The following is a 10,475-nucleotide window of genomic DNA, read 5'->3' as shown; positions in this document are numbered from 1 at the left end:
TAACGATTCACATAATGGATCATCAATTTAACATAACCACGAAGTTTCAAGCCCTGATCTCTATAATGTATATAGAGATCAGTGTAAATAAATATTTTGACAGTTTTGAAAAAAAATTTGTCTCTCTTTAATCGATTGTCTTTAAATAAAGATAAAATTCTTTTATTAAAGGTAAGTCATTTGAAGTTATTTTGCTGACATAATTTTAATCTAGTAATTTCTTAATTCTCTTAGATGGTGCATTTTTAATTTTGTTGTAAATATTTCTAAATAACTAATAAAGGAAATAAATTTTATTTAAAACGAATTAAGTTCAAAAAAAAAAAAAAAAAAATGAATCCATCAGTTATAAATTGGGAAGCAGAGCATCGTCAAACTCTTCTTCAAAGTAGATCAGCTCTTGAAAGATCAAATCAATCGGTTGTAAGATCACAAGCAGTTGCTCGTGAATCAGAACAAATTGGTACAGAAGTAATAACAGAATTAGGTGGACAACGTGAATCACTTCTTCGCGCTAAAGAACGTCTTTCGCAAACCGATCAAGATCTTGATAGAACAAAAAAAATTATGCGCACTATGAAAAGACGAGTTTTACAAAATAAATTTGTTTTAATAATAATTATCATCTTGGAAATTACAATTTTAGGAATTATAATTTATATGCGATTTTTTAAAAAATAAATCTTAATTCAAATTTGAAATTTATTTTTTAAGATTTGTTATTGTATAATATAAATAAAATTTAAATAAATAAATAGAAATTACAAAGGGATAATTTTTTTTTAATACCAATGGTAAATTTAAAAAAAATTTATTACAATACTAGCGATGTATTTCTCGCTCGCTCGGTTATAGTTGTACTTATTGTTGTTTACTTATTGTAGTTTATGTATATTATATATATATAATTTATGTTTTAAATTTTACATATAATAATCGTGAATATCTTTCGTTCATTCTGTCCACACCTGAAGTTAGTATTTGTTATAGGTCTTTTGTTTTTTTTAAATGTATTGTTTGACATTATTTTGTGTTGGTTAAAATTTTTCAATGTTTTTTTGGCATTGTTTCGATAATTAATTTTGAATAGAAATTTAAAAAAATAATTCAATTTTATTTTATTTTAAATTGAAAACTTGGTAAATAATTGAATTTTAAATTGAAAATTTGAAAATAATTTAATTTTAGTTGATTGTTTATTGAAAATTTGAAAATAATTAATTTTAGTTGATTGCTGATTGAAAATTTTGATAATAATTAATTTTGACTCGAAATTTTGGAAAATAATAAAATTTTAATTGAAATTTTGGATAATAATTTAATTTAAGTTCATTTTTAATTGAAAATTTCGATAATTAATTTTGAATAGAAATTTTAAAAAATAATTCAATTTTATTTTATTTTAAATTGAAAACTTGGTAAATAATTGAATTTTAAATTGAAAATTTTGAAAATAATTAAATCTTAGTTGATTGAAAATTTTGATAATAATTAATTTTGACTCGAAATTTTGAAAAATAATAAAATTTTAATTGAAATTTTGGATAATAATTTAATTTAAGTTGATTTTGGATTGAAATTTCGCGTAATAATTGAATTTTAATTGAAATTTTGGATAATAATTTAATTTAAGTTCATTTTTAATTGAAAATTTCGATAATTAATTTTGAATAAAAATTTCGGGTAATATTTGAATTTTATTTAATTTTAAATTGAAAACTTGGTAAATAATTGAATTTTAAATTGAAAATTTTGAAAATAATTTAATCTTAGTTGATTGAAAGTTTTGATAATAATTAATTTTAGTTGATTGTTAATTGAAAATTTTGATAATAATTAATTTTGACTCGAAATTTTGGAAAATAATTGAATTTTAATTGAAATTTTGGATAATAATTTAATTTAAGTTGATTTTGGATTAAAATTTCGGGTAATAATTGAATTTTAATTGAAATTTTGGATAATAATTTAATTTAAGTTCATTTTTAATTGAAAATTTCGATAATTAATTTTGAATAAAAATTTCGGGTAATATTTGAATTTTATTTAATTTTAAATTGAAAACTTGCTAAATAATTGAATTTTAAATTGAAAATTTTGAAAATAATTTAATCTTAGTTGATTGAAAATTTTGATAATAATTAATTTTAGTTGATTGTTGATTGAAAATTTTGATAATAATTAATTTTGACTCGAAATTTTGGAAAATAATTAAATTTTAATTGAAATTTTGGATAATAATTTAATTTAAGTTGATGTTGAATTAAAATTTCGATAATTAATTTTGAATAGAAATTTTAAAAAATAATTGAATTTTATTTTATTTTAAATTGAAAACTTGGTAAATAATTGAATTTTAAATTGAAAATTTTGAAAATAATTTAATCTTAGTTGATTGAAAATTTTGATAATAATTAATTTTGACTCGAAATTTTGGAAAATAATTGAATTTTAATTGAAATTTTGGATAATAATTTAATTTAAGTTGATGTTGAATTAAAATTTCGGGTAATATTTGAATTTTATTTAATTTTAAATTGAAAACTTGGTAAATAATTGAATTTTAAATTGAAAATTTGGAAAATAATTCAATTTTATATATAATAATTTAATAACATATAATAATAATTTTCATTATTATCATTTAATATGAAATAATATTCTAATAAATTTAAATTATTATTGATAATATTAATCTTTAATTTCTTTATAACAAACAATTAAATACTCAATTTGGCGCGCTTGCGCGCGTTTAATATTGCTAGTATATTATTAATATTGTATAAAATTCATCTTAATTTTGATCATTATCATTGAAGGATGAAATGACAATTGTTAAATATTAGAGTAATTTTGTAAGGTATATATCCAAAAATTCGTAAAAAACTGCATAAAATTGCAAAATAACCCTTTTTTGGGATGAAAATGCAAAATAAAAATATAATAAAATTTTCGGGTTAAAAGTAAAAAAACATGCTACAAAAAAAAGTATGTAAGATTTTCTAAAAGCATATGGCAAAGTATTTTGATTTATTTGAAAATAAGTGAAAATAGATTTTCCAAGGACGGTGTCGAGGTCACGGTGTAGCTTTTGGAAATTTGTTTTTAACTTAATATTTATTACAATATGTTAATTTTCAACTATACAATTAGCTATTAATATAAAAAGCGTACATTCTTTTAAATACTTCAGGATTATAACCCTCCAATTGTGATGTTCCATTGGTATAATCAATTTCATCGAATAATTTTATTCTCTTCGAAGACCACCAATAATTTTTTAAACCTTCTGTTCCATTAAGATTCAATGTATTTAATTGATATGTTGAAAAATGAAAATTTTCACCATCTGTTTCAATACATTGAATTGAAATTGGTTCCGGAAGATCTTTTATTTTATCACCAAATCTTTTTTGTGCACAACTTGCTGCCGCTGTAAATGCTTTTAACATATTTCGTGCAAGAATTTGTGTTTCTTCAACTGGAAATTCTGTTAGATTTTTCACAACAACTGGATCGTGATGAATTAAAATTGTATGAACATGTGGTTTTGAATGATTAAAATCAATTGCTAAATAAAGAAAAAGAAAATAATTAAATTAATTAAAAAAAAAAAAAAGATAATAATTTAAAAAACTAAAAATTATCTTACGGTAAAAATTTTTTTCCTCATAAATATTAGTTTTTCTCAAACTAATAGTATGATGCAATGGATGTAAATTTGGTAATTCTTCATCTATATTATTTTCTAGAAATGGTTTCAAAGGCAATATGGATGTCATCATTAAATCCATATTTAGAGAAAATTGAATTAAATCAAGATCTTTTTCTATAATTTACAATAAAATAGATTAATGACACAATTTAATGAAAAATTAATTATTATATTAATTTAATATTTTTTTTACCAATAGAAAGGGCAACGATTCCATTATCAATAACACTTCGCTGATAACCAATTTCGGCTCCATTGATAGATTCACAAAGTTGCAATAATTTATGCAATAAATTGAAACTAAAAAAAAATTTAATAAAATTAGTATTTTAAAAAACAAGATTAAATAATTATTAAAAATTGAGAATATATTTACGATTTTCTATAACTTGTTATTCCCAATGATCGAGGGAAATTCCACGCAGGTCGTTCGGGATCTTTTAATTTTGGTAAAACTTGTTGATAGGCATCAAATAAATTTGAATTTAAAATAGATCTAAAATTACGAATATAATTTTTTTAAATTAATTTTTAAATTAATTTTAAATATTTTTCAATTAATTTTTAAATAAATTTTAAATATTTTGCAATTTATTTTTAAATAAATTTTAAATATTTTTCAATTTATTTTTAAATAAATTTTAAATATTTATTTAAATTAATTTTTAAATAAATTTTAAAATAACAAATTTTTTTTTTTTTTGCAAATTACCTTAAAACAAGATTATGAACATTTTCCGGACACTGATTAAAGAGATTTTCAATTCTTTTGGGAAATTCATCTTCAAAAAGAATTGTTTTTGCCAATACTTTTGCCTGAGTAACACCTTCAATTAAAAGATCATTATCTTCATACATAAAACATGGAGAATCATGCCAATTAATATGAGTTTCGTCATTTTTCTCCTCAACACCTCGAAGTGGTAAAGGCAATGTAATTCTGCAAGTTTACAAGAAGAAAAATAATAGAAAATAAACAAATCTTTTTTTTTTTTTTGAAATATTCTATATACCTTTCGAAGGGTGTTTTAGTATACATAAATTCCTTAGGATCGACAATTTTTATTCCTCTTGCTTTAAGAAATTTTTCTGCTCCATCTTCGATAATTGTTCGATTTCTTTGTCTATACCAATGTGATCTAATAAATCTTCCCATGTGTTGTTTACATAAAATTTTTGTTAACCTCATTGTTGTTTTATAACAAGGAAATTAATTTAAAAATTTTAAATCTTATCAGACAGTGGATTATTTATTTTAATATTTAACTAAATTCGATGAAACCTACAAATAAATTTAAATATTTTCAAAATATAACATGTTCGCTATAAATTTGTTTGCGAACAAGTATTTTTACTAAAAAAAAAACACATGTTCGCCTTTAGGCATGTTTCATACAGGCGAGACAATTTCAATCTCTGAAATGTGACACGTCCTCTTGGAAAACTTAGGCTGTGTTTACATGAAAACAAGTAAACACCCCCTGTCACATTTCGGAGTTTCGGGTACAAAGCATAAACTAAAAAAAATACATAGATTATTTTTTATAACCTATTCATACGTTCGCGAAATATTTCTCTACATTCTGCTAGTCATTTTCTGCAAGAATAAGAAAAACAATAATAATATACATAAAAAAATTACCAAATTCGGAAAAAAAATTTCCACAATAAAGGGAAGAAAAGCAAGGGGGGAGGGGGGAAATATGCACATCATTGTTACAAAGTTCAATTTTTGATTTAAAAATAAATATCTCATAAATGTCAAAATTTGTTTCACGTAGTCACGTGATGAACATATTTTTGCAGCGCCATCTTATATTCTTTTGATTATTTTTAAAGTGTCATAGAAAAAACGAATGCCGGTTGTTTAAAGTAGTTGTATATGTGTGTGTGTGTGTGTTGTTATATATTCATTTATCTCTTTTTATTCTTTTGAAAAAGTGCGTGGTTTTTTGCGAGAGAAAAAGAATCAAATCAGTCATTTTAATAAATTTTATCCAATCAAACGAATACAATTATTTTCTTTTTTTTATCATATAATTTCAAATAAATTGAATCGTGAGACATACACGAGGCAATTTTATATTTTTCAAATAGTTAAATATTAATATATTTCCCCTTGTACTATATATATATAGAGAGAGAGATTTTTTTCAAGATATATATATATATATATTTAGGTATATTAAATGCGATTAGAATTCTTGGGTGAAACTTTATTGTATATATATATATACACATGTATTTTTTCATTCTCAACGTGTGCGTGAATTGTTTAAAGTGATATATAAATATGGCGCTTAAACATGACATGAAGATTGAAGAAAAATACACATTTTGAGGTTAGTTTTTTCACATAATATTTTATTTTTTTCTGGCGATTACATTGCAAAAAAAAAGTTTTTCTCATTTATAAAAATAATTATTATTTTCAAAGGAAATATAAATCAATGTTTGTGTGGAATATTATTTTTTTTTTATCTATGAATATTTTTTTTTTGTTTAAATATGATTTTATAAAAGAGAAAAAATTTTAGTAATGGAATTTCGTATCTAATAACGAGTTATTGTTAATTTTCGCTTATATATATATATATATACGAGATTTTTGTTCAACGTCCTTGAGGATGGAGAAAATAATAATAATGATTCGAATTTATTTCTATTCTTATTGTTTAAAATTTTTGTCAAATAATTTTACATGTTCTTGACAATTATATTATGATTTGCTGATTTGTATATATGTAATATAAAAGTATAAAGGAAACGATGATTCATTTTTTTTCTTCTTTTTTTTATGTGTAACATATAAAACGTCACGTGGCACTTTGTTGGTAATTTTATGTAAGTAACTACGTAGTTGGCAGTTTTTTTTTTAACGGCAAAATCTATATCTCAAGAAGAGACAATTGCAAATTATTATTATTATTATTATTATTATTATTGAGAAGTTTTGAAATTAAACATACATTATTCCATTTTCGTCAGTTTGAAATTGTTTATGGGAGGGAAAAGAAGAATAGAAAAGAAATCCAGGCTCTGTTGTTATTGCCAAAATCTATAAATAAACAAAGAATTCATCCGTCAAGAGGCTCTTAACCCTCAAAATATATATACTAGAGGTTTTCCCGAAAAATTATTTTTAAATTTATACACAATGAATTTTCTCTATAATATAATTTTATATTTAAAAATACTTGAAATTTAATTTTCCATTTTTGAAAGAAAAAGAAATAATTATGTTATATTTATTGAATTTTCTTTTTTTTAAAGCTTTTTTTCCATACTTTTGAAAATTTTCTTATTATTTTGAACACGTGTTCAACAAAATTTGGTGCAAAATAGATATTTTTGTATCTTAATTTTGTTCTAACTTTCCATACGATTTTTTATAATAATAATTTTCATTTATTATTTATTTTACAAAAGAACAACTTTTATTTCTTTTTATGGCCCATTTAATAAATAAATAAATATTAGAAAATATTTAACATTAGTTTAATAAATTTTTTATAATTTAATATTTTAATTTTTTTTTTTTATTAATATTTGATTATAAGGTAATTAAATACTATATTTAATTTGATATTTATAAATTATATAAATACTTAAAATTAAAATAATAGAATTTAATAATAAATAATTAATTTTTTTAAGTCGACAACAAATTTATTTTATTAAAAATTATTATACAATATTTTAAAGCAAAAAAAAAAATTAAAATAAAATAGGAACCACTTTTTTTTCTACACATTCATTTATAATTTTATAAATAACAGGTGTGTGAAAAAAATTAATAATAATTATAATAATAATAAAGAAAAAATAAAAAATGAACGAAGTAATAAATTGGTAAAAATTATGGAATGGATTTTCACAGTGATTGTACAATTACATACATATAGACACATTCAAGTTTTTTTTTTTTACACATGAATATTTTTTGGGTCAAAAAATATAGCTATATTTATATTTTGATCTCTATTTTAATTCAAAAATAATGTAACGATTTTTTATTTATTTACAAACTTTTCCTCTGATAGATTTTTGAACTATTTTTCCTTTTATTTTTTAATTACTTTTTTTTATTAACTAAAATTTAATTATTTTATACAATTCTCTATTTATTTTTAGAGTTGTTTTTTTTAATTTATTAAGAGAATTTTTTTTTTCAATTTCAATTTTTTCCTTTTTTTGTTTATGCAAATTTTTGAATTAATTAATTTTGCCATTGAAAACAAATTATTTTTTTTTCATTAATAATTAATTTTTTTTTTTGATACTTGAACTTTTTTACTTGACGGTGAAAGTTTGTAAATAAATCAAATTTTTTGTTCATTTCTGGAAGAAAAAAATATATATATATCTCGTTACGTGAATATTTAAACATATATATATATACGGGAAGAACTGATTTTCTTCATATCATCACATGTATGCTGACTAGTTTTTTTGTTTGTTTTTTTAGAGATTTTTATAAATAAATAATTAATTTCATTTAAGAAATTTATTATTATTTTTTGTTTTGTTTTTTTTTTTTTTTTATTTGACTTTTCGCTGTTGTTCGCGTTCTTTAACGTCGATTATTCCAATATTAATGCACGCCACATAACCATGAATTAGAGATAGAATTGTTTTTACAAGTGCCACAGGAGCTGAGAGCAAAAGAATTGCCCTGAACAAACTTATTCCGGCCACTAAAATAAAAATTAATTATTAATTGAAATTAATTTTTCTATGTGTGAAAATTTTTACTAAAAAAAAATTTTAATTTTTTATTTTTACATTTACAAAATAAATAAAATAATTTTCTATTTGTATTTAAAAAAAAAAAAATTTCACAAAAAGCATAATTTAGTTTAACAAAATTTTTATTTAGTCGAATTTAGCCAATTTTTCATTTAACGGAATTATTTTCTCTTTTTTATAATAAAATTTGATTCTATTTTTATTTATTTATTTTTTTTTTTTTTGAGTAACTCACGTATGGGTCCTTCGGTGAAATGCAAAAGGTACAAAGCAGCATAAAATGCCTCATTTCCTGCGCACATAAAAAACAATACTGTTCGATTTGTGTAGTAAACTCGCATTATTGGATTATCGGACATGTCAATAAATTTGTGACTCGTTTTCCCTTGAAGCAATGATCTGTAAAATTTTCAATTCAAAAAGAATAATTAATCGATTTATATATTATGGAATAAGATTTTAGAGAATTAAAAAAAAATTCTTCTTTTTTTTTTTTTTGCATCTTACGCGTGTAAAAAAATCCAGTGACATGAAATATCGATGGCCATACTTAATTGAAACCAAAATGTATAGGCTGGATAAAAATGACTTAATGTAACTAATAAACACATTGTTCCACAACGATCTGTCAATTGATCCAATATTGCTCCAAATTTTGTACTTTGATTAAAATATCTAGCTGCATGTCCATCGAATGCATCCAATAATGCACTTGTAATATAACACCACGATGCAATAACATGATGTGTTGGCATAAAATAAAATGATATTAGGGCCAATATCACTCTTCCATATCCTAAAAATTAGAAAAAAAAATTATTTTTTTTCTCTCTTTCATAAAAAAAAAAACATTTTATTTAATATAATTTGTTTTAAAATATTCTTCTGGGTTTAATTTTTATTATTTAATTAATGATATTTTTTTTTTAAATGTTATTAATTATTATTATTATTATTATTTTCACCTGACATTGGAGTTACATAAAATGTGATAGAATACTAAATAGAATCAATAGAAGAAGTCTTTCAAATACCGGATACATCTTTATCCGTACGAAAACCATTGTTATATTTTTTATAGAAAGAAATAAAAAAAAAAATTTTATTTAAAATTTTTAATGCAATATAAAATTTTTTATAAATTCTTAACATAAAAAATTAAAATAAAACTTAATTCTAATTAAAAGAAAAGAAAATTAACTAAAAATATATAAAAAAAAATTATACAAACGTTAAAAAATAAATAGAATTAAATTAGAAATATTAGATAAATAATAATTAATAATAAATATTAAATTTTGTAATCAGAGGAAAACTTTCGAAATAATAAATTTGTATTTCACATTAAATGTCGCTAAAAATAAATTTACAATATACATATATATAAAAAAATCAATAAAATTTAAATATAAATAAATCTCATTTATTATTAACATCTATTTCATCTCGGAAAAAAAACGAAATCATCAAATATATTCTGATAAATTATTATCAATGAAAATTTTTTTATATTTCATTAATTATAAATAATAAAATTTCTATAAATATTTTATTTACCAATAATGTTGGGTACAAAGATGAAAATATTTTCTGTTTCCGTCATTTTTCTCGTTTATTCGATTCGCTTCTTCTATATAACTGACACTTTGATGGTGAAACTATATATTATTTATTTTTCGAATTCTTATTTCACGGATTTGTTTGTCTAGAAAGAGAGAGAGAGGGAAAAATTTTTTTTTACTACACTGTTATCTAGTGACACTGTACATGTAATCAGTGCTGTTAATTATTATCTAAGACTTATGCTCACGAATAAATGGAAGAGTGAGAGAAATAACAATTGAAATATCCAGTGTTGCACGCACGCCAGAAACGCAGAAAATAATATTATCCAGAACGTCAATGATTCGAGAATTCTCGAAGAAGAATTTCGAGTTCGATATCTTGTGTTCGATAATATTTTGAAAAAATGGCGCGAAAAAAATGTTTTTTTTTCAATTTCTTTTTATTA

General features: G+C 21.1%; 3 protein-coding genes across 3 annotated transcripts; 1 reads left to right on the top strand and 2 right to left on the bottom strand.

Annotated features, from left to right (window-relative positions):
• The first annotated feature begins 10 nt into the window (after positions 1–10).
• LOC127281303 (vesicle transport through interaction with t-SNAREs homolog 1B) lies at positions 11–768 on the top strand. The gene is made up of 2 exons (XM_051304950.1): positions 11–171; positions 235–768. Exon 2 carries the CDS (start codon positions 334–336, stop codon positions 679–681), a length of 348 nt encoding a protein of 115 aa, XP_051160907.1. The 5' UTR covers positions 11–171; positions 235–333; the 3' UTR covers positions 682–768.
• A 2,330-nt stretch (positions 769–3,098) lies between these two features.
• LOC127281329 (39S ribosomal protein L37, mitochondrial) lies at positions 3,099–5,092 on the bottom strand. Its single transcript, XM_051304990.1, has 6 exons — positions 4,729–5,092; positions 4,428–4,655; positions 4,092–4,211; positions 3,909–4,015; positions 3,653–3,829; positions 3,099–3,571 (listed from the first exon to the last, which is right to left on the bottom strand). The coding sequence occupies exons 1-6, from the start codon at positions 4,902–4,904 to the stop codon at positions 3,150–3,152; spliced, it is 1,230 nt and encodes a 409-aa protein (XP_051160947.1). The 5' UTR covers positions 4,905–5,092; the 3' UTR covers positions 3,099–3,149.
• Positions 5,093–7,982: 2,890 nt separating this feature from the next.
• On the bottom strand, positions 7,983–10,394 carry LOC127281272 (CDP-diacylglycerol--inositol 3-phosphatidyltransferase). Its single transcript, XM_051304899.1, has 5 exons — positions 10,275–10,394; positions 10,022–10,169; positions 8,972–9,260; positions 8,700–8,863; positions 7,983–8,412 (listed from the first exon to the last, which is right to left on the bottom strand). The coding sequence occupies exons 2-5, from the start codon at positions 10,065–10,067 to the stop codon at positions 8,258–8,260; spliced, it is 654 nt and encodes a 217-aa protein (XP_051160856.1). The 5' UTR covers positions 10,068–10,169; positions 10,275–10,394; the 3' UTR covers positions 7,983–8,257.
• Positions 10,395–10,475: the final 81 nt, after the last annotated feature.

Source organism: Leptopilina boulardi, unplaced genomic scaffold (genome assembly GCF_019393585.1).
Source record: "Leptopilina boulardi isolate dan_hultmark-lab unplaced genomic scaffold, ZJU_Lbou_2.1 LbouV2_266, whole genome shotgun sequence".
NCBI lineage: Eukaryota > Metazoa > Arthropoda > Insecta > Hymenoptera > Figitidae > Leptopilina > Leptopilina boulardi.
This window is presented reverse-complemented; position numbering and strand designations above follow the sequence as displayed.